Raw genomic sequence first — 27,830 nt, forward strand, 5'->3', positions numbered from 1 at the left:
ACTGTCCAGCTTCACACCGAGGTACATAGTTGTGTACTATCTCCACCTCGTCGCCTCTGATGGACACTGGACGTGGCTTTGTCCAGCTCCTTGGTCTTTGAGGTGTTCAGCTACAAGTGCCTCTCACTACAGTCCACAAAGTCACATATCAGACTCCTGTACTCCTCCTAGCTGTTATCCCTTATGCATCCAACAATGGCAGTGTCGTCAGCATACTTCTGGACAAGACTCAAGACTCTGCAGCAAAGTGGGCTGGATGGTGTTTAAGGCGCTAGAAAAGTCCAGGTTCCAGGAACACGATCCTCACTGAGCGGCTTCCTTTAGCCGGGTGGGAGTAGGTCCGATGCTGGAGTTGAAGGATGGCATCATCCATACCAACCGCTGGCCACTAGGCAAACTGCAGGAGGTCTTGCGCGTGCTGGAATTGTGGCCTGAGATGTTTAAGGACCAGTCGCTCCAGTGTCTTCATCAGCTGTGAAGTCAGTGCCACCGGTCTGTAATTGTTCAGCACGCTCGGTCTGATCTTTTTTCGGGACTTGAACAATGAAGTTTTCCACAGGGTTGGTACTTTCCCCAGCTGTAGACTGAGGTTGAAGATATGCTGGAGCGGATCGGCTAGTTCAGCAGCGCAGGTTATTAGAAGTCGAGCAGACACCTAGTCAGGACCAGCAGCCTTCCCTGGACGAATCCTACGAAGTAAATTGCGTACCTGGAGTGAGGTGATGCTGGGAAGTGGTTGTGTAGAGCTAAGGGGGGCACAGGAAGGTAGAGCAGGTTCTGAAGCCGGCTGCAATGAGGATCAGGTGTAGAGACCGTTTGCCTCCTCCACTGTGTTCAATGCAGTCAGAGAGGACTTGGTCTTGTGTCCAGTGATAGTTTTAACACCATCCCAGACCTCTCTTATTTCTTCCCCTTTAAGCTACTCCTCCAACCTCCTCCTGTAGGTTTCCTTTGCCTCTAACTTCACCTCCTGCTGTGCTGACCTAATGGCGTCTCCGTCCCTGCCCCTCTTTTTCAGAAAATAACATCATTAACTCTTAGGTAGTGCTTCAGATCATGAGACTGATCAAAATAACTAACTAATTAATACGATTTAAAACAATTAAAAATATATATTTTTAATTATTGAATATTTTCCTTTGTACTACAAATCAAAAGTGGTGCTCCAACTATATGTAATTTTAAAGTTTATTCATTAGACATTCTGAAATTACAAACCTATATTTCTAATATCACTACACCGTTTTTATAACAATATTTCCAATTATACACATTTAGTTTATCTTTACATATTACTTGAAAATTCTTCCCCCTTTAATTAGTGTCTTTTTCTTTTTACTATAGGAATATATTAAGTAATTTCCTCTCACCCAGCTGCTTTTGAGAAAAAAGAGTGATTGATGTGTGCAGTGTGATATGCTGGTGATCTGTTCAGGGCCTGCCTCTTGACTTTAACAGTTGGGATAGACTTAAACACATTGCAGCCAAGACAAATAAAAAACACTAGAAGCTAAATGATTCACAGCAAACAGAGAAGGGGAGCCGGAACATCTTTGTCACACTTTTTCAAGTCTAGAGCTTGAAGTAACTCATCTTTTAGTGTAAGGCACATGCAAGTAACCACTATTTAACTTCTAGTTACTTGTGGATGGACGCCAGGTAAGTCAAGAAACTTTAAATACTCTTTGAATCAATTATTGCTTAATGATAAACATTTGTGAAATGTTCTCCTTAACATTGTTCAGCTTCTCGTTGACAAGAACACACTGCCTTTGCTGTGTTTGTAAAAAAGGGAGACAATAATGTAATTTCTATGTTTGACAGTCTTGAATATCCTAAGAAACATTTCTCTTCTCAACAGCCCAGTTCCCACCATGTACAAGAGTCTCCTACCAATCCTCTCTGTCAGTCCCATTCGAGCTCTGATGGATGAACCTTTTAAGGCAGTGGTTCATAATCTTCCAGCAGGATTTCAAGTGACTCTATACTCACTTCACCAGTCTGAGGATGGAGACAACTGGGAAGCTTTTGGGCACTACGTTAGCTGCCAAATGGGAACAGTTTCTGGTATGTCATTTACTAAGACTTCCTTATTGGATGTATAGAAACTGTGTCATTTTACATTTAATTGGTGCTTTTTATTCTACTGCATTACAATGTAACATTTTATTAAATAGTTTACCTCTTTGTTATTATTCAAGTTATCCTTGAATTTATTATGAATTTGTGTTGGAGATTGCATTGTTATAGTGACAGATGAAAGAGTGTCCTGAAAGCAGTTGTTGTACTACTTGGCATTGAATGGAAAATATTTTTTCTCAGTGCTAGCAAAAAGGATGACCACATAAAAGTGGTCTGCATATGCTGTTAAGGAAAAAGGAACTGCCTCTGGCCAACTTTGGTCCGATCCACCATTTTTAGCAAGTGTGTAAAACCTTGGGAAGGAAGCAGCAGTCCTACCAGGTCAAAATGCACATCATCCAAACATTTGGCCGGAACTGAATGTTTTAAGAGGCGCCCTGGTGTGTTTGTGCACTTTAGCACGCTGACATGCCACGCACGGCGCTGCCCATCCCTTAATATCTTTACGATGGTAAACACCCAGGCACAGTAGTGCGGGACCACCATCCTGCAGCATTGTTTCCTCCAGCTTGACACAAGTGCCACTAGACCTAAGAGCCAGAATATCAGGGTCTCCTGACTGATCGAACGCCGTAGCAGTAAAATCGATCCCAAGGTGAACAGGACACACCAACACCGGAGATTTAGGCAAAGGGACCATGAGATGAAATGCAATGGCCCAAGAAGTGGATCACAGCCAGCCCAAACTGACACTTTGCTGTGTTAACTATCAGTCCGTGCTCATCGAAACGCTTGAAAACCGTCCAAGGGTGCAACAGATGGTCTTCTGTTGACTGACTGACCACCAAAATGTCATCAAGTTGGACTAGCACAATTGTCAGGTCACGTAACACTGAATCAATCGGCCTCTGAAAGGTCTGAGCCGCACCCTACAAGCCAAAAAGCACCTGCTAAATGGAACAAAATATCCTGGATATGCGGAATAGGGAAATAGTCATGCGCAGTCACATTTTTAAACCTCTGAAGAATCACCAAATGGATGCAAAGACTTATCTAACTTCTGCACAATCTGAAGCGGCAAGGCTATAAGTCAGGGGAAGGAGGCTCTTCTGAGAACTGGATTCCCCCATCAAACGTCTACCCGACAGTTAATCCTTCACAAACATTAGCATCACAATTACCAGCATCCACAACTGCTGGTTCTTTCGTTTCCCCGGTAATCCGAAAGTGCAGGGGGAAACACAACGACGAGCCTTCTCAGCGAAGTACTGATGAAAGAAACACAGTCCCCCTCGCTGATTTCGGGTTGAGACACCTGCCGTAATCGCCACCTTCGCCGCAGGACATGATCTGCCTCTTAAGCCAAGCCATTGAAGTCGGGCAGGGCAGGCAGGAGAGTTTGCCAGTGTCGTGCGCAAAGACAGAAACAGTTGACGCAGGAACACGTCTGGAAACGGGAAACCTCTGTCTTCTGATCTGAGTAACGAGAGCATATCGTCCATTAGATCGACCGCCGAACCATCGCCGATACATGGGAGCGTGTGCAGCCCTATCCGCTGATGACACGCTGTAGAAGAAGCTGCTTAAATACGGTGTACTTTCCATGTCTTAGAGCATATGTGTCAAACTCAAGGCCCGCGGGCCAAATGTGGCCCGCCATGTGATTTTATGTGGCCCGCCTGCCTTACCTTGACCAACGAGGAAAAAAAAAAAAAAAAAATAACTTGTCCGACAAACCAATCCAACAACAGACAAAATGGTTTTCCTTATTGTATTCGCGCTGCTTGCGTTCCCTTCTCTGACTCTGCCTCGGTCAGGTTTTCACAAGCGCAGGCACACACGCACGCACGCAATCTACGGCGCAGCAGCGCTGTGGCGGTGCGCTGCAGGCGGGTCGGGTTCTCATTGCCCAGCCTGCAAAGCGGGGGGCGATGGGCCATACAGTCTGTCGGTCAGTCTGTCTGTCTGGCTCGAATCAACAACATCAGCCCACCAGAGATTGTCATCCACGCTACGTGTTTGCATTATAGCGCCGCTGCTTTGGGAAAACCGGCCGCGAGCCTTTGATGTGAGCAGCGCGCGCTCTCATCGCGTCACACACACACACACGCACACACACACGCACACACACACACACGCCGAGTCCCTGGCCTGTCAATCGCTCCCTGTCACATGACCGATTTCAGCAAGAAAAAGTGTCGCACAAGTTGCTGCTGGCTTGTAAAGAAACCTACATTTACCCACAATGCATGCCTACCGGTATTATTTTTCCCACGATTTAGGCATCCGCCACTAGGCTGCAGCGTCATCAAATCAATGCGAACAGGTGGAATTGAAAAATATAAATACATACTAGCAAAATGTCCAAGAGGAGAAAGGTTGATAAGGAGGGAAGGCTATTTCAAGAAAGGTGGGAAGGCGAATATATGTTTGTGCTGCAAGGAGAAAGGCCTGTATGTCTTTTATGTTATGAGGCAGTGTCGGTTGTCAAAGAATACAATTTACGCCGGCATTTTGACACCAAACATGGAGCTAAGTATGCCACATTTACTCATGAAGAAAAAAAAAAAATTGCAGAAGAATTAAAAGGAAAACTGCAAGCACAGCAAAATGTTTTCACGAAAGCCACAGCTAAAAATAATGCAGCAGTGAAAGCTAGCTTTATTGTGGCTGAACACATCTCCCAATGTTCAAAGCCTTTTTCAGAGGGAGAGTTTTTGAAGCGGTGCATGGTGAAAGTGTGTGAGCAAGTGTGTCCCGACCAGGTACAGGCTTTTAAAAATGTCAGTTTATCAAGAAACACCATCGCGGACCGAGTTAAGGTAATAGCAGGAAATCTTTCAACACAGCTGGCCGACGAGACACGCAGCTACATAGCTTTTTCATTAGCTGTTGATGAAAGCACAGATATCACGGATACAGCGCAGTTATCAATTTTTATCAGAGGCGTGAAGTCGGACCTCACTGTCACTGAGGAGCTGTTGGATGTGGCTGCTTTGCATGGGACCACAACAGGACAGGACATTTTTGATGCGGTGGAGAAGTCCATGAGTAAAAATGTATTGCCCTGGGAAAAGTTGGTGGGATAAACTACAGACGGTGCACCCGCAATGTGTGGAGGAAACAGGGGCTTAGTTGGAATAATGAAGGGGAAAATGCAAGAAATTAACTGTCACACACCTCTGATTACATATCATTGCATTATCCATCAAGAAGCTTTGTGTGGGAAGGTGCTGGGGATGGATGGCATAGTGACCACGGTCATGAAAACAGTGAACTTCATTCGCGCTCGTGGCCTGAATCATCGTCAGTTCCAGCTGTTTTTGCAGGAGATGGACTCGGAGCATGGAGATGTGCCGTACCATACAGAAGTTCGGTGGCTGAGTAGGAGCAAAGTCCTCAAAAGATTTTTTGAGCTCAGGGAAGAAATTGCTGTTTTCATGCAGCGTAAAGGAAAACCCTTGCCTGAACTGTCAGATGATCAGTGGCTGTGTGACTTTGCTATGTTGTGTGACATAACCCAGCATCTCGCCGAACTGAATCAGAAGCTGCAGGGACGCAAACAAGTCATCACAAAGATGTCCGACACGATCACGGCTTTCCAGCGTAAACTGGACCTATGGATGTGCCAAGTGAAACACAATGATCTTGGTAACTTTCCTGTTAGTCAGAGCATCTCGGGCTCATTTCCCCACACTTTTTCATGTGCTGAGTTGGCCTCCAAACTGAGCCTGATAAGGAATGAGTTTGATCGGCGCTTCTCTGACTTACGAGCACAGCACACTGGCTTTGCCCTCTTTACCAGTCCTTTCACCACTGACATCGGCACTGCACCCCGGCACCTTCAGATGGAGTTGATTGATCTGCAAAGCGACAGTGGCCTGAAAGCAAAGTTCCAGGATGCTGCAATCCAGGACTTTTACCGTCTGCTGCCCCCTGCTTTGATGCCACAGCTTCGACTTCATGCTGCCCGTGTTCTATCAATGTTTGGGAGCACCTACCTGTGCGAACAGTTGTTTTCAATAATGAATGTAAACAAAAACAAGCACAGATCTCGCATCACTGATGACAACCTCCATTCTGTTCTACGGATTGCCTCAGCACAGGACCTAAAATCAGACATTGACACACTGGTAACGGGAACACGGTGTCAGACATCTGGTCAGAAGACATAGGTAAGCATTTTTAAAAACCCAATTAGAATATAATAAAATGTAATGTAACCAAGAAGAAGAATAGTTAAACTGTGTGAAATTTAATGATTGTGCTTGTTATTTTCAGACCATGACCAATGGATGGTGGAGAGGGGATCCACTTGTTCAGGATCTACTCATCCACAAGAATTGAATTGTTCTTGTTCTTGTTCTTGTTATAAAGACTCACCAATCTGATTTTCCTGCAATTGATTTATTTTTTCTCTGCTTGAGGTGACAAGTGTGATGATACATGTGCATCAACAGGAAAAGTTGCTTGTCAGACGGTTTCAACTTGTTAGTCTTGAGCTGTATGTTTTGACTTATTTTTATGTGTAGCAATGTATTTAGTGCACCACATGCAAGGCTGTGTGCAGCCATTTTTATTTTATTGTAAAATGCTACATCACATATGTTGTTAGCAGCTCACAATTGTTGGTTTTACAGTAGTTATGCCCCCTCTCAAGTAATACATTCAAAGTCATTTAACATTAAGGAGTAGTTACATTTAGTTTACATTAGCTTACATTTAGTTACATTTATAAGTTACATCTGGCCCTTTGAGGGCAGCCATTATGATGATGCGGCCCCTGGTGAAAACCAGTTTGACACCCCTGTCTTAGAGGATCTCTGAGAAGTACCATCACACGAGACTTGGACTTTTGGTCAAGAGCAGCGACCACTAAGTAATATTTGGTCTTGCTGGTCATAATTCCTTTTAGATGGAAAAGTGCCCCGGGGTGCTCGAACCACGCAGCTGATCCTATCCTATGAGGATACATAATCTTCTATCTTCTAACATGTTTAAATCAGGGTCACCAATGTTGCAAGATTAGGTAAGGGACGTGAGTCAGGTAACTGTTTATTAACAGGCGCTGGAACAGACGGCACATAGCATACAAAACATGAACATTAATAATATTCAGTGGGTGACTACCCATCATCCACTGGGTGAGAGACCACTACCCCATGTACCCGCTACGAGCCTCACTAACCACAGTAAACCTCAAAAACCTTGAGAGTGACTTGAAGTTGTGTCATTTCATGTTGCAACTAGTAATTTCTGTAGTTGCAGAAGATTTGAGCTTTGGAGGAAGTTACAGTGGAAAGGAACCCATGGGTTTGTTGTGGAGTCTACGACCTGTTCCAGGAAGTCGCAGAGACCTCAGGTAGAAGATCACCTTGATGAAGATTTGTGAGAGACTTTTAATGGATTTTTTTATTTCTCTTGTAAGGTTGAGAAAGATGAACGTCACCACCCCTATGTTGGTGCACATCTCCGTCTACAGTGGGCACCTGACTGAAGGCTTTCAGGATCAGGTTCCTCTGGAGTCAGTGCTGACTGAGAGATGGTACATGGCTCCTGGAGTGAAGAGAGTCAGCGTCAAAGAGGGAAATATTTCAGGGACTCTGTTTATACCTCCAGGTAATCTTCTGTTATAATGTTGCCCAGATTGTTCATTGTATGCTACCAAGACTGGGATGTTGCCCCTCAGGTCCAGGACCCTTCCCTGGGCTGCTGGACATGTGGGGAGGAGGAGGAGGTCTGGTTGAGTATCGTGCTGCATTGTTGGCGTCACATGGTTACGTCTCTTTTGCACTTTCTTATTCGTCTGCTGAGCAGGGTCCAGTCAATAACGCCTTCTTTGAGGTTTGTGTGAATTTAGATAGTTTATTTATTTATTTATTGTTTATCTTTTCATAATCTTGTGCTCACAAAACTTTGTTTCTCCACAGTCAGTATTTAACATGATCAAAGACCATCCTCAAGTCATCCCAGACAAAGTCGGAATATTTGGACTTTGTCTTGGTGCATTAATAACTCTTTACCTGGCAGTGGAGAGCAAAGTCATCAAGGTGAGAAATGCTTAGTTCTGTCACGGTCTTTGTTATACTCTTGATCGCATGTGTTCCGCTCAGATATCAAAGTAGTTTGAAAAAACTGTTTCTGTAATGTTGCTTTTAACTGAAGAGCTCTTTGTGTTGCATTTTAACTTATGTATAGTGAGACACAAATAAAGATTAACTGATTCAATGCTATGTATTTCTGTGTTCTCAGCCCAGTTGTTGTGTTTGCATCAACGGCTCTCACTCTATCCTGCGTGAAAACAACCAAAATCTAAACATGTTTGAAGCAATGTCAGGGTATGTGTTCACATGACTACATGTCAAACTAAACCAAGGTTGACTGAGGCAACATCAACATGTTGTTTGTATGAACACAGGGACCTCAGCAAGATCCGAGTGGATGAGGGAAATCATCATATATATCGAGATATTACTCTGCCTTTGTCCTGTGACTTTTCCAGAAAACTAGACGTAAGTTAGTTATTTAATAAAATGTGTACATCTCAGCTGGGTTGTTTGGAAGTGGACACATTGAACGTCTCCTCTGTTCTTCAGGTGAGCAAAAACAACTGTCCATTGATGCTGGTCATTGGCGAGGATGATCAGAATGTTGCAACCGTGGAGGCAGCTGAGAATGTGAGAACACGCGCACGTAAAACTGTATACTTTACTCATGTTTGACCTTTGACTTCAAGATGGAGAAGATGATTCATGCTGCTGGAAAAGATCATCTGCTGACCAAGCTGGAATATCCTGGTGCTGGACATCTGATCGAACCTCCCTTCACACCACATTGTCGATTCTCCAGGTTCATCTACAGAGCCAGAGGACAAGACTGTGAGTAAATATGTGTTTACACTTTGACTTCACTAAAAGAACAGTAAACAACAACAGGATTCCCTCAAGACTTAACATGTCCCAGAGATCTAACTAAAGTCAACCACCTTGTTAGTTGAACTAACTACTAATAGTTTAACTAACTATCACTTTGTTTGTCCACATGAAGTAACAATGTCTACATGTGTCGCAGTCACCATGTTGTGGGGGGGGCACACCAAACCTCACTCTGACGCTCAGGAAGACTCCTGGAGGAAGATTCTAGTTTTCCTGCAGAAACATCTTTACAGCAGCTCGTGTCCAAGAGCCAGAATGTGAGACTGGACCAGCAGGAGGTCGACCAGAACAGAGGTGGAATCATAAAACACTTTTTCTGAACTCACTCCAGCAACATCCTCGTCTTGTCTGAAATGATATGCGGAAAATATAAAGTCTAAAAATAGTATCTGCTATAATAATCTTATTTTTTATAAACTACCAATCGTAACATATATTCAAGGGTTGGTAACTTTTGTTCAAAGGAAGAGAATGGTAAATAAAGGGACTAATCATTCAACATTCAAGCTAATATTACCCTCTATTAATTTAACAATAAACAAATATAAAAGCTTTTTTGCGTGTAATTTTCAATGATTTAAGCTTAAATATCTGAGATAGTTTTTAAATTCCGAAAAATACCTATTTCTCTGATATACTTTTCATAGTTTTAATAAGGAGTGGAATAATATGGCTCACAATCCATAACATGATTAATGTGAAGATGTTTCCCTGTAAAGCAAACGAGGGACAAATGAATCACTGGCCCCCACAGAACACCCCCAATTAAGCAATAGTACATATTTTATTTGGGCATTTATTGTTGCCAGCCTCAGGCACACTTAGGTGTTCGCAAACACATATTTAGACAGATATGTAAAATATTACATGAGGGGCTGCAACGTCAGCCAAGAGACCCAGACTTTTCCTCTACCCAGCTTCATCACCCAGCTATTCAAATGTCCTGATTCTCTCGCCCAGTCTCCTACTGCTGGGACATGCCCCGAACATCAGACCAGTGGAGCATCGAGAAGGTATCTACTCTACTCCGAGCCTTTCCCAGTTGACTGTACTTCTCACCCTATCCCTAAGGGAGAGCCCAACCACCTTTCAAAATGAAACTCTGTTTGGCCACTTTTAACCGCGATCCTTTTCTTTCAGTCACTGCCCACTGTCCGTGACCACAGGTAAGGGCAGGGATGTAGTTGGACCGGTATACTGAGACCTTTGCCTTTTGGCTAAGCTCTCTTTTTACCACCACAGGTCACCACAGCCAATAGGCTAATTCAGATTAATTTACAGTAACTGGTCTGAAGTGCAATTTTATATCTTGCACAGGGCGAGGCAGAGAACAATTGGAAGTAGTTGGGATCCATGTGTTGGTCAACGAAACCCATCAGTGTGAATTGCCTATTGACTGTCGTTGGCAACTAAAATGTTTTTTTGCTCTCACTGTCAAGTCAATTGTAATGTCAACACCTCACCAGTTTTAGTAAAAATAAAGCAAGGCTCTTAATACCATTATTTATTAAAGGAACACATCAATTAAAAGAAGATTTTTTCTCTTTCTTTTACTGTTTGTGCAGTTTGATAGGCTGGCCATCTGTTCAGGGTGTCCCCTTAAGTCATAATATCTTTATGACGCTTTTTTAGGTTTTAAAGAGATCAGTGATAGTTCAGGAATATGTGAAGGAATGCAGAAAAGTCGGGCCACAACTGGCAATTCTTTGATCCAATTATTGTTGAGCGATAAACAGTTGGATGTTAATTCTTTTTCACATTGTCCAGAGACAAGAACAGAATATTCTGCTTTGACATTTTTTTCTTATAGCTGTTTACAAAGTTACTGTTCACTAAAAAAACAAATTTCTGAATGTAATGAAACCTCGTAGAACATTGGTTATCTAACATAACCCATGGGTATTGTTATCTAACAATCCCTGTTTTATGAACAGTGGGGAGCACTTTAACTTAGCTTTGCTATTTCATAATCCTCTAGGCTCTGCATTTCGTCTCACTGTCCCTGCCCTAAAGGGCGGTTCGTTCGTAGAACCTGTGTTATGGGGGAACCTATTTCCCAAAGGAGATCTCCAGTGGGATAAATAAAGTCAATTTAATCCAATCAAATCTTCATCATTGTTTTCTGCACTCTGAGTTTGAGCAATTGGTTAATGCCAAGAGGTACACTCTGAGAAATGTTTAGATGGGGGCCTCATACGTAGCAGCACAGATGTCTAGGTTGACTGAACACCGGGTCTTGTAGGGCGAAGCACGGACCCTTTCGATGCCTTCTCACTATGACACATGATGTTCATGAAAATACAAACATTATCAATTGCATAAGAGGTATATTATATATATCACAGTCGTGGATTTTTCGCTGTTTCACTATCCCCTCTCCGCCGTATGATAGTTCATTTAATTATAACAACAATACGTGTTACAGTTTATCGGAGGGGGATGAGACGAGAGACAGAGATTGTAACAATTAATGGAGCCTTTAATCTGTGTTCTCTAAAGCTTAAGGTACCTATACTGAGTTAAGGTGCATGTGAAATATTTTCATTACTTTTGGATAAACAATAAAAACAACTACCGCTTTTTCTTCATCGTAGCTACAGAAATGTTCCACAAAACACAACGGAGATAGAACTGATGCAATAATACTATTTCATTTATTTCTTTTCAATACTTAGCCTGAGGAGCAAACAACATATGAAGGGACGTGGTCCCCTCAGCACGAAGTCCCTAAAATACACCTCCTTAGCAAATGTCAAATATTGTTTTAATATCTCGAAAGATAGAAAATCATGACACCAGTCAAAAAACAATGTTTGTTTTATATTTGCTTAAGTTAACCGACGATTGTCACGTTGACGGACAAAGGGGATTACACAAAAACTTGAAAAGCATGTCTTAAAAACGGATCACTTGAACTTGGTTACATGTTTGTGTCATGAAAAGAGAAATGGCGATAAAGTTTATGAGAATCATAAGAAAGAAAAGACTAAAGAAAATGTAAAGCGCCAAGTTCTCATCCTCTTTCATGTATTTACTTTGCATGTTTCAGTTACAATAATATATCAATACAAGAAACATTCAGTGGAAGTAATGTTAGATTAAAAATGATTATACACTATACGTATACGCCATACTTAAATTAATGCTAAAAGATAATCAAAATATAAAGTATAAATTACTTGCTTCATCTAAGAGCTTAAACGTTTGAATACACATTCACAATCAACAATCCACTCCAGACTGACACACTGTTTCAAGACAAGCTTGGAACAGAATGAGAGATAAGACACCAGTTATTTAAAACATCTGTTTATCTGCCAATCACACCTTAAATTGTAAATCAAAGAACGAAGCAAGACATACCTGGGAAGGGGGGTTTAAGAGACGGAAACCCCCACCCGAGAACATTTAAATGATTAGAAAAGGAAACAAATTAGGACGTACTCTCCACAGGGGATCGTGGCACAGGGAACTTGAATTTGCCTTAAATATCGCGATGTTTCTACAGTTTGGGACCTTTACTGCCCAGGACTATTGACCTGTACAGTCGCCGGGAGAAAGTGTCCGCTCGATCGTAAAGCTTGTATTTTGTTTGACTTGAAGCGGCGAATAAACGACCCGTGACACTCTGCATTGACCATCTTTCTCCACAAAGCGAAGCATTTAGAACCGGAACGGGAAGTGACGTCGTGTTGGTGCGACGGAACGGACTCCGTGTTTTGAACGTTTTAGTAAAGAAAGCATTGGAGCTTCTTTATACATCTGCTGTCGGTCAAACAACATACGTGTTGTGAGGACAGCACAACATTTCTATATTGAATTTAAATGGATACGAATTAAATAATATTGAAATTACAACATTATTTTTGAAACTATTGGAATTAGCATTTCAAACTAAATGTGTAAAATAAGTATTAATTCATTACGAAAATATTCAAATGATTTATTTCGATTATTTAAAAAAACAAAATAAATCTCTCTAATCCTGCGACAGGCCAATAGGAGGCGACAGCGGCACACACTGAGAACTCAGTGGTGACTCTTGTAGCTTTGAACCCAAACCACCTACAGAAATGTGTTCAATGAAATGTTCAGATTTAAAAACGTTTGAATCATGACAGCCAGCAACTGCACCATCAAAAAGGAATGTTCGATGAACGTACGTGCATTTAGATTCAAAATACCATTAAATAAACCATCACAAACATCAACGTAAATGACAAATTGCTTTCCAAACACATGTTTGTAAAAATGGATTTAAAATCGTAATCCTGATGGTCGTGTCTGGACATCCATCTTTCTTAAAATTAAGTTCATCTCAATTTCAAACTTCAATCTCATGTAAGGATTGGGATTATTTTAAGAATAATCTATTACCTTTTTACAGTTATAGACTTAAATGTATGTTCATTTAATGAAGAGACCAGAGCTCAATTGTCTTCATCTTTGTTCGAAAAGAAACTTAAAAACATTCCAAATACCCCCATACTGCTCATCTGTAACGCCTCAACATGAGGAATTGTTCAAAAAAAGAAAAAGAAAATTGTTTTTAGCTACCCTCCCAGTCTCTCGGCCTAAATCTTGCACATGCGAAAGATTTAGGCCGACCTTTGCTGCACATGCGAACATTCCAAAGGGTCAAAGTGTCTCCGGGAAATTATAAAACTACGCTGCACGCCGTTGTATAACCCTCAGTGACTGAGAATCATTGTTGAGGCTCCCTCTCCTGAGACAGGTGAGACTTTGATCCTTCTGTTCGAATCAATGTTTGCGTAAGATTTGCTCAAGTTTACCGACTTCTGTGGATCTTTTAGTCATCAAGTGTAAAGAGGAAAAAGTGATTGTTAAGGTTTTCAAGTGTGGATTATTTATGTTTTGTTGTCTGATTGGTATATTCAGCAACTTTATTTACCGACAATCTTCTTTGTCGAAGTTTAACGTGCGTCTCTTCAACATCTGCGTTGCCGTTACATCCGAATATCAACATAAAATGACTCGGGTCTATTCAAACCATAACAGGGATGACACACAAATATGGTGATCAATTTTATGAGAATCATTGTGGAAAGAAAATGTCATTTCAATGTACGACAGCCTTATCCTGAGAAACGTGTTTCTTCACAGCCCAGTTTCCACCATGAACACAAGTCAAGTTCCCATCCTCTCTGTCAGCCCCATTCGAGGTCTGGTAGACAAACCCTTAAAGGTGTTGGTTCAGAATCTTCCTCCAGGATACCAGGTGACTCTACACTCATGCCATCTATCTGAGGATGGAGACAACTGGGAGGCTTTTGGTCACTACGTCAGCTGCCATGCTGGAACAGTATCTGGTATGTTGTGTTTTTAAAATGTTCTTATATGTTGCTCAAACTTTAAGCTTTTCACCTTCATTCTACTAATGTTAATGAAGATTATGGTTTCTTTATTGATGTTTAATCTGAAATATAACGTACGATATGAAGCAAAATTAGTTTTTACAAAAAAATAAATTATAATAATATTTACAAACATAATGAATAAAACCTTTTGCTCAATACTTTTCCAGCCTCACTAACCACAGCAAACTTACAAATCCCTGAGAGTGACTCACGGTTGTGTCATTTCTGTAGTTGCAGAAGGTTTGAGCTTTGGAGGAACTTACACTGGAAAAGAACCCATGGGTTTGTTGTGGAGTCTACGACCTGTTCCAGGAAGTCGCAGAGACCTCAGGTAGAAGACCACCTTGATTTCTGAGAGACTTTTAATGGATTTTTTTTATTTCTCTTGTAAGGTTGAGAAAGATGAACGTCACCACCCCTATGTTGGTGCACATCTCCGTCTACAGTGGGCACCTGACTGAAGGCTTTCAGGATCAGGTTCCTCTGGCTTCAGTGCTGACTGAGAGATGGTACATGGCTCCTGGAGTCAAGAGGGTCAGCGTTAAAGAGGGAAATATTTTGGGGACTCTGTTTATACCTCCAGGTAATCTTTTGTTATAATATTGCCCAGATTGTTCATTGTATGTTACTAAGACTGGGATGTTGCCCCTCAGGTCCAGGACCCTTCCCTGGGATGCTGGACATGTGGGGCGGAGGAGGAGGTCTGGTCGAGTATCGTGCTGCATTGTTGGCGTCACATGGTTACGTCTCTTTTGCACTTTCTTATTTGACTGCTGAGCAGGGTCGACTAGATATGATGTTCTTTGAGGTGTGTGTTATTTGAGACCATTCTCATTTTGACATCGAATTTCCTTTAATCAGCCCTGATCTGTTTGTCCACAGTCAGTATTTAACATGATCAAAGACCATCCTCAAGTCATCTCCGACAGAGTTGGAATATTAGGACTTTCTCTCGGTGCATTTATAACTCTTTGTCTCATGACAGAAAGCAAAGTCATCAAGGTGAGAAATACATTTCTTTACAATGTTTGAAATCCAGTCAATGCCAACATTTAATTGTGCATTTTGAAATTACTTCCAGTTTCAATAACTTTCTCAAAATTCTTAAGTGATAAATCACCTAAAATTCAAATTTCTGTTCCTTTTTGGAGTGATGCAAAAAAATGTATGTTCATTTAATGTAGCAACCGGAGCTCAGTCGTCTTTGTCCAAAAAGACACTTAGAAACATCCAAATACCGATATGTGAATAAAGTTTATCTCGTATCGAAGCCTCGACATGAGGAATTGTTTCTGATAAACTTAGACATTTCTATATTTTAATCTTGTTTGTAGCAGAAGCTTAAAGGCCAACATGCAGGCCAGTGTAGACAGTAGAACCATTGGTGCGGAGTCTGACAGCAGAAATCATGTGCGGCGGTCATAATGTACCGGACACGCTGATTATTGTGTTAACACAGGACAAGTCAATTATAACAATTAAAACTTACTTTGTTTTCTTTAATACGCATTTAAAAAATCATTCATACACAATAACCTGATCCAAGAGCAACATTCCCCACACAAGCTGGTCCAATTCTGAACCCGCAGACGTGAAAATCCAGCGTCTATGTAAAAGTACGTTCAACATTTTATTTATTATTGGCTGGTGGATCTTGTACAACGATATCAGCAGAGATGCAACATTGACACTGAAACTGCTTTGGATCATGTTATTAACCACGTCTTTTATTTTCCTAGCGTGAAACTTTCTCATCCGGTCGAGAAAACCTTTTTAGGGGCTCCGTTACATTAAATAGATAGATAGATAAACTTTATTTATCCTTCTATGTTAAGAGTACTGAAGAAGGAAACAAAACCTTTAAGGAAGATGTGAAAATGGATTATAAAATGGAAACTTAATTAACTTTCACTTGTCTAAACAAAAAGGATCTGTCTCGCCTGCAGTTAATACAAAACACATCTAGAGAATTCAGACCCGCTCTAGTAGAAGAACTCACATTAATCTCTTGGGTCTTCGGAACAGAATCTACTGATGGTTTCACACACACGGTTCAGGACCAGAGGAGAGAAATCCTTCCAAGCTGTTGCTCCTAAGCTTTGGAACGATCTTCCTCTATCTCTGTGTTTGATGATCTACTGACTCCTTTAAGAAACATCTTAAGACGTTTTTATTTGTGCTTTTCCTTGATTTTCTTAGACTCCTGTGTTTGTCTTATGTGTCTTGATCTTTTAAATTATATATTTTAACTGTGTATTGTTTTTGATTGTTAAAGCTCTTTGTGACCCTGGTCTAGAAAGATCTTTACAAACAACCTTTACTTACTTACTGTCACATAAACAATGATGGTCCTTCCTAAAGAGTTTGTTCTGTGTTTGCAGCCCAGTTGTTGTGTTTGTGTCAACGGTACACACACTTTCATGATGGAACGCACCTCAGGGCTAAACTTCTCCCGTGAAGAGCGGCGGTAGGTATTCAGCCACTTCACTGTCAATAAGCTAAACACTGTTCAACTCTTGTTCCTGATCTCAGCGACAACAGCAAGGTCCGCGTGGACGAGAACAACCACACTATATGTAGGGATAGGGCTCTTCCCATTCCCAAGGACCTCTCTAGAAAATTAAATGTAAGTGAGCACTTAAAGTCAAACCCATTGAATAACTTCATATCAACACAACAACTCAATTGTCTTTGTAACTGTCTGTATATAAACCTAATGTTTGGATGAGTATAAGATAAATTTTATAAGAAATATTATTTGAAAACCCTTCAGAGAAGCCAAACCCACGTGACCCCTGCCTATTGAGGTGCTGTGATTTATTTCATGGTCACCCCCATCAGTTTTTGTTTTTGCATTGCATTCCCTACAGGATCCAAAACCTGCATCCGTAAACCTTTTTTTTTTTTTCCCCGCGAAATGTTGCCACATAGGAAGAGTTGAGTAGAACTTGGCTGCTGCTGCTGCCTATCTTGAAAAACAAACAAATCTTCAAAGCATCAGAAAAATCCACAACATTTATGTTTTCCCTCACAACCAAAAACAATTCCCCACCTCTCAGGAAAAACTTCAATGCAGAAAAGAATATCTGCATGACATCAATCATCCTTTAAAATAAAGATTCTGTAGATATTGTGTGATATATATATATATTTTTAATTTATTTTCTTGTTTTACCTCGATTGTCTGTGAATATTTATCTTTCACTTTTTTCTCAGGTGAGCAAAATCAACTTTCCATTGATGCTGGTCTGCAGCGGCGACGATCAAAATGTTGCAGCCGTGGAGTCAGCTGAGGACGTGAGCACGCACTAGCACACACACACACACACACACACACACACACACGCACAACATCAAAGAACATAAAAAATAGAGTGATAGATACTAGGGTATTTGCCTTAAAATCACTTTAAAGAAACGTTCTGTCTCAATTCCCTTCACTCCCGGGTTTCCATCAGTCAATGAAATACTAATAATAATGACCGAATAATGACCATCTAAATGATTGGATAGAGATGTATCTTTAAAACTCAATTGTCATTTGATCAGATGACATCCCCTTCCTGTGTTCTCTCGCTGAGATCAGCCGTCTTAAAGGGCCTGTACATATGTCCGACTTTTTTATAATAGACTGAGAAATTGAAACACTAGGTGGTTCGTTGGGATGTAGTCTGGTGTCCTTTAATAGTGCATTTATACAACTGTAACTGATGGTGTGCAGCTTTAGAGGTGGGGAAGAGTCTGAAGAAAGGGGGTTCAATTCAAAAAAAAATTAAAAATGTAGATTGATCCAAGATCACAGACGCCTCCAATTTCCAATCCATGGAAAATTAAACGTGTTTATTTGACCTCTGAACTGAAGATGGAGCAGATGATTCATGCTGCTGGAAAAGATCATCTGCTGACCAAGCTGGAATATCCTGGTGCTGGACATCTGGTCGAACCTCCCTTCACACCACATTGTCGATTCTCCAGGTTCATCAACAGAGCCATAGGACAAGACAGTGAGTAAATATTTGCTCTTACAACTTTGAAGCGTTTGACATTTTTTGCTCCAGCGCTGCACTTTGACTACATCGTAAACAACAGATATCCCCGAGGACTAGGATAGAATCTGCTGCCTTGTTATGTGTTGCGTTGTTTGCTGATGTGAAGCATGAAGGTAATAATGTCCTTGTGTCGCAGCGACGATGTTGTGGGGGGGGCAGACCAAACCTCACTCTGACGCTCAGGAAGACTCCTGGAGGAAGATTCTAGTTTTCCTGCGGAAGCATCTTTACAGCAGCTCGTTTCCAAGAGCCAGAATGTGAGACTGAACAGAACATAAAACTAGACTTTTCTTAGATTTCAGAGTTTTTCAATCGTATAAAACTTTGGTGTGTTGAAATGTATTTGATTAAAAGTTATTAGGATTTAATGGTAACATATTTATTTGCCTACAAATCAACAAAATGTTTTTGATTAAGATGTTGATGTTTTTTTCTTTAATAAATCAGAGTGAAGGAGTAAGAGATTTAAATGCTAAATAATATTTTTTTCAGTAGTAGAAACATGATGATAAAGTATTCATACTGTAGCCAATTATAAATGAGTTTTTAACCCCTCAATGTTTATTGTATGACTTGTGGGAGTTTATATTATTAATCGGAGTGAAGATGTAAATAAAACTTGAGCAAAGAATAAAAAAGTAAAGCTTTTATTTTTATGAAAATAAAACTTATCAGACAAAAGGATGGTGGTTTCTTAAAGTGCAAAGTTCAGAAAGAGATCTGTTCTAGTCAGAGAAGAACACGTGGCTCTTCCAGCAGGGTTAAGGTTATCGGCGCAAGATAAGGGTCAGGATCTGCTCGACCAGATGCACCATGGGTCGGCAGATTGGCAGGTGGGGGGGCAGCTTCTCCTCCACACACGAGGGCTTCACCGCATACCTGTGGTAGAAACCGTTCAATCCTCTGAGCCATACATCTGAGCTCTATGTGTTCCTGCACCTGAACTCCTCCCTGAAGTGGTTCTGAAGGTGCTGGGCCAGCTGGGTGTCATGTTGCAGGCAGGCCAGCAGGAGGCGACAGCGTTGAAACAGAAGCACAGACTGAAGTGGACTCAGCGGCGACTCGTGCAGATCTGACAGAACCAGGACCACCTGCTGGGCCTGGTAACTGATGTACGGCAACTGTGGAGAAACACAACACTTTTACAACAAGAATGTGGAACAACAACAACAATCTGGATCGATAAACAATGCTACTTATTCTTGTGTATTTAAGGTCTTAATGATTTGACTGTGACTCGGAAAATTAACTATTTTTATGACTGAAGATCCTGATGTAACTAAACATAAATACGCTTTAACAGGAAAAAGATAAAGAATAAAACACTGGAGGGCCAGACTTGAACACAGAGCATCCTGATTTGTCCGAACATTTCTATAGATTTATCTTTTGAACACAAGTTACTTGTGCATATAGTTTAGTTTGTAGATTGTTTGTGGTCAGTTATCTTCAAACTACCATCCTTAATAAAAATTACTAACTAAATTCCAATGTTTCAAATGTTCATGAAATGTAAAGTTGAGATTACATTCCAACAATATGTATCTTTATCCTGCAAGTCTTTTAGTTGATATTCCTGCAAAAATGACTCTGATTTGTTTGTTAATATGTCACTTCATGATGAAGAAAAGAGTCTCTTAGTTGGAATGATGACTCAATATAGAGCAGCTACACAGATCTAAAGAAGAGGTTTCACCAGATGAGGGTCCTGCAGTAGAACTTTGAGGATCCAGCCGACAGACAAGAAGTTCTCCACTGAGGAACACTTGCTGGCCTGGAAGACAACAGTGTTGGTAAAATAACATCCAAATCAGATGAGATGAACACAAGCAAATGATCAGTATTTTGCATAAACAGTCTTAAGATGTTCTGATAAAACATGGTCCCAATCTCTCCCCACGATGTGTTGAGATGTTGCCAATTATTTAAACCTAATCTTCATCAAATGGTCCTTTGATGTTTTCTGTTAATCAGCGGAATGAACAAAAAATATATACAGCATAAAACACTAAAAATAATATAACAAATACAGCTTGAAGATGTGGTACCCCACTGATGATTAAACTGAAATGGGATCACTTTGTAAACAAAGACTTTTTATTATGTTCCTGGCTTCACTTCCTCCCCCGTTTGTGCAGCGCTGAGCTGAACTAATGCGTTTAAGCCACAGCTTAGGATCAATCTTTGCTTGTTCCAGAGAAATGCTGAAGCTGTAACACAACCTAGATTGATCACGAGCAACTGTGCTGAAGGTGAACGTCCATCTTTCTTCACTCACCTCATTTCCTAGCAGCAGCAGTTCAAACAGGAGCGAGCAGGAAGCGTCCAGATACTCGGCCAGCAGGTCCTGAAGCTGGCGGAGCAGACGAGTTAAGTTATCGGACGTGATGGTGAGACGAAGCCGGGGGTAACGAACTTCACCTGGCGCTCTGGGATTTCTGCCTGTTTCTTGATCTGAAGGTCCGGATCACAAATGAAGGCCAGCAGCATCCTGGAGGCCAGAGCTCCTCTGTCCAGCAGAGAAGACGTGTGTTGTCAACATGTGGTATAAAATACACCGTGTTACAGTGAAGCCTGGAGAATTGATTTTTTTTCCCTCTTTTTATTCCAGCAATTAAGTTAAGTAGATGATCATGTTGTTTCCCTTCTTTAAATCCTTCAGCTCAGTTATACCCTGGTCAGAATCACATTTTTAACATCCATCTGAGGGTCGTGATCACCTGTCCGCAGAAAGAAGGCCGAGTCGTGCCGGCTCGAAGTCTGTGTCTCGAAACATGACGGCGAGCGTCTGCACGATCAGAGTTCCCAGTCTGAAGACGGAAGAGAAAGATCTCGATGAAGCATCTGGAACTCGAACTAATAATGAATTTAAAAAAAATATTGACTAATACTGTCAACTACGGTCTACTGTTCTGTTCTGACGAACACGTACAGAAGTTGATCTGCTGTGTAAACACCAACGTGCCGACAGCTGAGCAGAGACTCCTCCAGAGACTGAACCAGGAACACACACACCTCACCACTCTGGACACACACACCACAGAGACTTGTGAGTGCATTTTACTAGTTCACTACTTTTATTTCTATGAAATGTCATGTCCGTTTATTTTTAAGCCTCAACTCGACTCATTCAAAGTTTATTTTAGTTCCAGATAAAGTGCCATCACACAGACAGCGACGTCTCACCCTCCAAAAGAGTCGTCTCAGCAGGACGTCTCTGTGAGCGGCTGTCTTCAGCTCCTGCAGCAGAAGATACAAACTCTCCACCTGGTTTCCCGCCTGCAGCAGCTCCGAGCTCAGCTGGTTGAAGAGGCGAGTCGTCTCCTCCCAACTACACACACTTTAGTTTTAAAAACCTCTCTTACAAATCACACCTGTCGTTACTCAGTTCTGTCACCTGATGGCGCCGAGAGTGGCGTGAGATGACGGGCGGCTCCTCTGTCTGTACAGAGGGTCCAGAGTCAGAGTGGATCTCTGGATACAAACACAGGAGATGGTTGATGTGTAGAAGTGGATCACAGCTATTGAGTCAAAACTCTCACAATGATGTAACTGTTCCAGGCGCTGTGCAGGTGCAGGTAGAGTCTGGACCCGGGCGAGACGGTGTAAAGGTGGAGCTCCGCCTCCTTCTCCTCGCCGCCGTTCACTCGATCTCGCCTCAACAAGCGGGTCAGTACTGAACCCACTTTCCGCTGCACCAGAAACAACCACGAGAGGTTTGAAGGCACATGTTGACACTGAACCCTTTTGAGGTCACTATATTTTCAGTATAATTACATGTTTTTATATCTTGGTTTTATTTATGTATGGTGTTTTATGTCTTATACATATAATCATAGATTTTTCAACGACAACAGAACATCAACCACATTATAAAATGGAATAAAAAGATTTCCGACTTTAATCAAACAGTTCTCAGGATCTGATCAGTATGATTTTAGATTAAAAAGAAAAAGAGAAGAATATTTAATTCATACTTCACTTTATGTTGTTTTATTTATTTATAAATGATAACAATATTGTCTTTTTCTATGTCGTCTCATCGTTAACTTGTCATTTGACCTTTATGTTTATATGTTTACGATATGTTTATATGTTTATAATATGTTTAGATGTTGATCGTGATCATTAGTGTGATCCATATGTGTAACTAGTACCAACAAAGCAGAAATTAGAATGGATTGAAAAACCTTTAATACTTTACAAACAAGCTCTCAAATCAACTTTTTATTTCATATATTTTTTGCTAAATATTTATTCTGGAGTAGTTTATGACACAAGAGACGAGCGTTTTGAAGCATGAAGGGTCAGAGGCTCATGTTAAGTTGTTTTTCTCAACCAAGTAAAAAACCTTCCAGACTGGAACCAAGCCACGGACCCGGTAGAATGTGACTAATTTGGTCATAATAAGGACATTTACTGACAGATTAGAAACATGACTTCCAATTAACTCGACTTCATTAATGCTTTAATAAAATGCATTAAAAGAGGTTGTATTACCGTATAATGGAAAAAAACTAGAAATTAAACACAACTAAATGCAAAGATCAAATGCTTTATAATTGGAATTCTGACATAGATGATGTGTCATTAGTTCTGTCTATTGTTAGAATGATGTTTCTGTTAATATATGTTACATTTCACAAACATCCTCTTATATCACAGCCAAACAAATAATGATGAGGAAGTTCATGTTTCTGACATAAATTAACTTCAGTACCTGGTTGGGATCCGAGGGCCTCAGTCTGTGGTCCGAGGGAGACGGGGGAGCACTGGAGGAAGGTGAGGGCGTGACAGAGCGAGGGTAGCTCGGAGGATGAGGAACCCTCGGGAGACCCATGGCTTCACGGTTTGGGCAAGAAGCCGAGCGCTTGGTCTTCAACATCTGGACCTCGACTGTAGAGCTATCAAAGAAGTTCCTGATGACCGAGACAGAATTTGAGGTTTATTTAACTAAGAAAATATTGTAAGATACTGCAACTGTAACTGTAACTGAGATCCAGCATTCATTTTTTTCTGATTGACAGTTCTTCCTGTCACGTCATATATTAAATTAAATTCCTCATTAATAAGTCAACTCTAGTGTCGGGTTCATCAGACTGGATGTATTAAAAAAAACAAGACGCCGCAGGAGTTGAGGTGAAACTTGCCTCGGCAGTAAATAAGTCATGAGATACTGGAGACAAGAGACCGGGCAGATACCTCGACTTCTTAACTCTTTCACTGCTCGTCTCCATAGATGCAGGCATGTTCTTTTTGCGAGCTCCTACATCGTCGGAAAAGCGCCGTTAAGATTTTACGGCCCGACAGTTTGTCTGTTTCCATGACAGCCTGATTTTAGTGTTACAGTGCTGACGACAGTAAGACGCACAACAACAACTGGAATAAAGCAGAATTCACTGAACGACAAAGAGGAAACAGGAAATGAAGGAATAAAAATCATTCTTTCAGCAGACGATGTTTAAAATATATATTTCTTCAATAATGATTTCATTAAAGAAATGTGAAAAAATGCTGTATAAAAGGTAAGATGAGTGTTTTACCCTTGTGTTATGTCAGGGTCAAGGTGAACGACCTCCACCACTTCAGTACCATGGTTCACCTTGACCCTGACATAACATAAGGGTTAATAAAATAAGTGTCTTGAGAAACACGTTTATGTTGTTTAAAAGACAAGGTAACTTTAAAACACATCAATTAATTAATAGGTATAAAACTGGTATTTGAGAAGAAAGATACTAATAATTACATGTTTCAAATGAATATAAATATGATTTCAAAAATGGCTTCATTATAAATATTTAAAATAATTTAATAATTATGTAATGTAAATACATCTTAGCAATATTCTCACTTAATGACCATGAACTTGAAGCCTGATGTGGAAAAATAACAAACAGGAAAACGATCATGAGATCATTTCCAACAGGTCTCTCATCACTTGAAGAAGCTGAAGTGCAAGTGCAGTACTTTGTCTTGTGTTTAGTTGAAAGTAAGAGCAGAAGCAAGTGTCGCCTTTCATCTAAGGACGTCACCTGACAGACCCCAGGTGTGTGTGCAGTGGTGTTGTGAGTGTGTGAGTGTGCTCACCTGGGTGCAGGATATCCTGTGAAAAAAAAAGACAGACATGGGTTGAGTTACAAGTTAACCAGGTTAACACTATTCTAAGATAATAAATATATCAAAACGGTTAAACATAGACATTTTTTATTTTACTCACAATAAAACTATTGTTTCTTACATGACACTCTGGGTTTTAACGAGAAATTATGATGAAAATCAAATATATTTTACTAGTTAATTTAGACTTTATTTAATCTTAGTTCTGTCAAGAAGATTATGGGACTTTCTCCACTTGTCTATCTTGTTCATTTCTATGGCGAAGTTTGATTTCTTTACCGTCTACTCCATGCACTGTCGTGACTCTGAGAGCAGGAAGAGGAAGTCTGTCCCTCCGCATGTCTCTGTGCTGCCAGCTCTTCTCAAGAGTCTCTCTGACATACGTGATGCGTATGTGCTGGCAGCGTTCCCTGTGCTTCCCGCTTAGGAATTCTGGAAAGTCGTTGACCTGTGACGGAGCAGACAGTCCTGATGAGATGCTGACGTACAGGTTAAGAAGAAGCTTAAGAAGCTAAAATCTGGACTCGCCTTTTTATAGTTCCAGTATAGAGAAGCATGTTTTAGCTATTATGGCTCTTATATGTTGAACAGGCTAGAGAAGACCTCTCTTTATATATGCATTTATTTACATTTAACATAAACTTCAGACTACATCTGGATTTTACATACCTGTGCTCCTTAAGTGTTTTTTGAAATTCAACAGTTTTACAGTGCTTTTATGACTAAACTTTTATGACTGAATATCTGAGTCATTTTTTAGATTTTCCTCAACCATTATTAAAATTATGTTTCCCTCACCTGTACTCTCTAATATCTCTGGTGTTTATCCATTTGGGGTTCACCGGGCCTCCAAGTCAGGATGGTTACCAGTACGCTGTACCACAATGTCACCAGTAGTGGGGGGTTGTATATACATTTATATACAGAGAAATCTCTAAACTTAGGAAAATGATGTTACAACATGATCTGGAGCTTATAATGCATGTGTTTGTGTCTTCTCGTTTAGACTATTGTAACAGTTTATTTTTCGTGACTAAACCAGAAGGATCTGTCTCGCCTGCAGTTAATACAAAACTCAGCAGCAAGAATTCTGACCTGCTCTAGTAGAAGAACTCACATTTCTCCGATCCTTAAAACTCTTCACTGGCTGCCAGTTTCTTTCAGGATCAACTTTAAAATTCTGGTTCTTACTTTCAGATCTATTCATGGTCAGACTCCTCCTTACATCATTGATCTGATCCAGACTTACACCCGAGCTCGGGCTCTGAGGTCTGTGGATCAGAATCTACTGATGGTTCCTGAACACGGTTCAGGACCAGAGGAGAGAAATCCTTCCAAGCTGTTGCTCCTAAGCTTTGGAACGATCTTCTTCTGTGTTTGATGGATCTACTGACTCCTTCAAGAAACATCTCAAGACGTTTTTATTTGTGCAAACTTTTCCTTGATTTTCTGTGTTTGTCTTATGGGTCTTGAACTTTTAAGTATATATTTTAACTATGTATTGTTTTTGATTGTTAAAGCGCTTTGGGACTCTGGTCTAGAAAGGCGCTTTATGTTGTGCTTTGATTAATTGATGAGTAAATGTAAACACTTTTACACCGACTTCACGCAATAAATCCTACTGATCTGATGAGACTGTTGAATAGTCAATGTAGTGAAAACCCACAGCCCGAAAAACTTTTCTCTTCACTCAGACTAAATACTATTTAAAAACATGTGTTTTTGGAGGGACCTCATTGTAAATGATTTCATTTCCTCTTACTCTGCACTTGTAAATCTTGACTACCGTTCTTAATTGTGGGACTAAACCTCTGAGAATCACCAACACTTCCTCTGACTCAACATGATGCAAGTGTACTGAGCGTCTTAACCCTGCTATTTTAAACCCTGCTGCATCAAAACCGGGGCTAACCCGGTTCGGCTGAGGCTCCAAAGCAGACAAGATTATGTCATTTAAACCTGTGACCTCTGACATAACCAGCTAATAGTTTAGGAAGCGTTCATAACTACACAGTAATGTAGCGACACGATTATTTTAGGTACCCGCAGTGTTGTAATGGGTTTATTACCGAAAACCTTAATGTCTGTCACTCGTTCTGTCACGACTATTTTAAATTATTTCACCAATTATTACGTTTGTGAAATAGTCTAAATATTGAACGCATAGATATACACATGAAAACTGTAAATTAACCTTCTTTTTTTTTATGTTTCCCCAATATTACCTGACGATAATATCAGAGATAATCTTGAAATAAATAGAGATAAGTGAAAGTGGAAATATTAACGGAGGAATAAATAAATAATGGAGGAAATATAAATGAAAAGACGTTCAAATGGAACTTTTATAAATTTGTTTGTTTTTTCTGTATTTAATTCTGCGTTTGTTTAGGAATTATGGTTCTCCTGGTATTGTATTTTTTTTTTACCATGGTCACATTAAAATACTTGAAATGATCACATGAAACTCACTGTGAATATCCACTACTAAAAAAGTAACTGCGTCTGAAAGTTCATGAATCAAACATGTTGCTCGTTCATTACATTTGCAATGAAAGTGTCAATATTCATCATTAAACTCAGTGAATATCTATATTTATCTATATATATTATATTTGCAGTGTGTATTTGTCAGTAAAACGAAAAACAATTAAATAAATATAGATTTTTTTAACTTCAACATTATTGTTGTTAATTCTCACTATAATAAACTCACCAGCTGGATGTCACGCACGCGCCGGTAGCCGACGGCCGGTGTGAGCGTGCGCGGCGGGAACTCCGTCAGGTAAACGTGCTCGTCGCTCAGCACCGCGTGCATGTAGACCCTCTTCACCGTGTCCGACACGACCACGCACGGCTCGTAGGTTCGGATCCGCTCGTACATGTTCCGCTCCGTGTTGCGCTTCAGGAAGGTCTCCAGCTTGATGTTGCCGCGCGAGAGAGACGCTCCGGGCGCGCCGAGGCTCATGGCGGGAGTCATGCCCGGCACCGACGTCCATCCGCGGCAGGAGGCTCTGACAGGTGAAGCCACCGCGCTCACTTTCTCCGGTCCTAATTCCTGGCCTGTGATTGGTAGGATGTGAGGATGAGCCAACGCTGATTGGTCATTATAGAATTGAGATCTTCGTTGATTGGTTAAAACTGTAGCAGCGCATGTCATAATGTAAAAACCGGCTTTAAGTAAGTAATGGTTATTTCTAGAGCGCCTTTCTAGACCTGGGTCGCTTTAACAATCACAAAAAATACACAGTTAAAAATATACTTAA

At 40.7% G+C, this 27,830-nt stretch overlaps 3 protein-coding genes and 1 pseudogene across 3 annotated transcripts; 3 read left to right on the forward strand and 1 right to left on the reverse strand.

The window, feature by feature from the left end:
* The first annotated feature begins 1,874 nt into the window (after positions 1–1,874).
* On the forward strand, positions 1,875–9,299 carry LOC148083835 (bile acid-CoA:amino acid N-acyltransferase-like). Its single transcript, XM_087787032.1, has 10 exons — positions 1,875–2,067; positions 7,345–7,444; positions 7,511–7,701; positions 7,772–7,926; positions 8,013–8,132; positions 8,335–8,420; positions 8,501–8,594; positions 8,679–8,759; positions 8,819–8,960; positions 9,154–9,299. Exons 1-10 carry the CDS (start codon positions 1,875–1,877, stop codon positions 9,276–9,278), a joined length of 1,287 nt encoding a protein of 428 aa, XP_087643158.1. The 3' UTR covers positions 9,279–9,299.
* LOC148083836 (general transcription factor II-I repeat domain-containing protein 2 pseudogene) lies at positions 4,265–6,430 on the forward strand (annotated as a pseudogene).
* A 4,855-nt stretch (positions 9,300–14,154) lies between the features above and the next one.
* On the forward strand, positions 14,155–19,039 carry LOC148083837 (peroxisomal succinyl-coenzyme A thioesterase-like). The gene is made up of 10 exons (XM_087787035.1): positions 14,155–14,347; positions 14,627–14,726; positions 14,788–14,978; positions 15,049–15,203; positions 15,278–15,397; positions 16,777–16,862; positions 16,928–17,021; positions 17,612–17,692; positions 18,258–18,399; positions 18,581–19,039. The coding sequence occupies exons 1-10, from the start codon at positions 14,155–14,157 to the stop codon at positions 18,703–18,705; spliced, it is 1,287 nt and encodes a 428-aa protein (XP_087643161.1). The 3' UTR covers positions 18,706–19,039.
* A 120-nt stretch (positions 19,040–19,159) lies between these two features.
* c3h12orf56 (chromosome 3 C12orf56 homolog) lies at positions 19,160–27,533 on the reverse strand. The gene is made up of 14 exons (XM_087787034.1): positions 27,281–27,533; positions 24,844–25,012; positions 24,535–24,550; positions 23,165–23,363; positions 21,987–22,136; positions 21,842–21,918; positions 21,631–21,775; positions 21,377–21,468; positions 21,165–21,254; positions 20,866–20,953; positions 20,723–20,797; positions 20,141–20,218; positions 19,384–19,565; positions 19,160–19,323 (listed from the first exon to the last, which is right to left on the reverse strand). The coding sequence occupies exons 1-14, from the start codon at positions 27,530–27,532 to the stop codon at positions 19,212–19,214; spliced, it is 1,725 nt and encodes a 574-aa protein (XP_087643160.1). The 5' UTR covers position 27,533; the 3' UTR covers positions 19,160–19,211.
* Positions 27,534–27,830: the final 297 nt, after the last annotated feature.

Source organism: Callionymus lyra, chromosome 3 (assembly GCF_982586985.1).
Source record: "Callionymus lyra chromosome 3, fCalLyr1.hap1.1, whole genome shotgun sequence".
Classification (NCBI taxonomy): Eukaryota; Metazoa; Chordata; class Actinopteri; order Syngnathiformes; family Callionymidae; genus Callionymus; species Callionymus lyra.

Excerpts from the sequence above, each read along its gene's own strand:
- LOC148083835 (XM_087787032.1), top strand. The coding sequence starts at position 1,875 with ATGTACAAGAGTCTCCTACCAATCCTCTCTGTCAGTCCCATTCGAGCT. Across the intron at positions 7,445-7,510 it reads GGAAGTCGCAGAGACCTCAG|GTTGAGAAAGATGAACGTCA; the intron begins GTAGAAGATCAC and ends TTCTCTTGTAAG. Across the intron at positions 7,702-7,771 it reads GACTCTGTTTATACCTCCAG|GTCCAGGACCCTTCCCTGGG; the intron begins GTAATCTTCTGT and ends GTTGCCCCTCAG.
- LOC148083837 (XM_087787035.1), top strand. The coding sequence starts at position 14,155 with ATGAACACAAGTCAAGTTCCCATCCTCTCTGTCAGCCCCATTCGAGGT. Across the intron at positions 14,979-15,048 it reads GACTCTGTTTATACCTCCAG|GTCCAGGACCCTTCCCTGGG; the intron begins GTAATCTTTTGT and ends GTTGCCCCTCAG. Across the intron at positions 16,863-16,927 it reads TTCTCCCGTGAAGAGCGGCG|CGACAACAGCAAGGTCCGCG; the intron begins GTAGGTATTCAG and ends TCCTGATCTCAG.
- c3h12orf56 (XM_087787034.1), bottom strand. The coding sequence starts at position 27,532 with ATGAGCCTCGGCGCGCCCGGAGCGTCTCTCTCGCGCGGCAACATCAAG. Across the intron at positions 21,255-21,376 it reads TACACAGCAGATCAACTTCT|ACTGGGAACTCTGATCGTGC; the intron begins GTACGTGTTCGT and ends TTCCGTCTTCAG. Across the intron at positions 20,954-21,164 it reads GGCCTTCTTTCTGCGGACAG|AGGAGCTCTGGCCTCCAGGA; the intron begins GTGATCACGACC and ends TCTGCTGGACAG.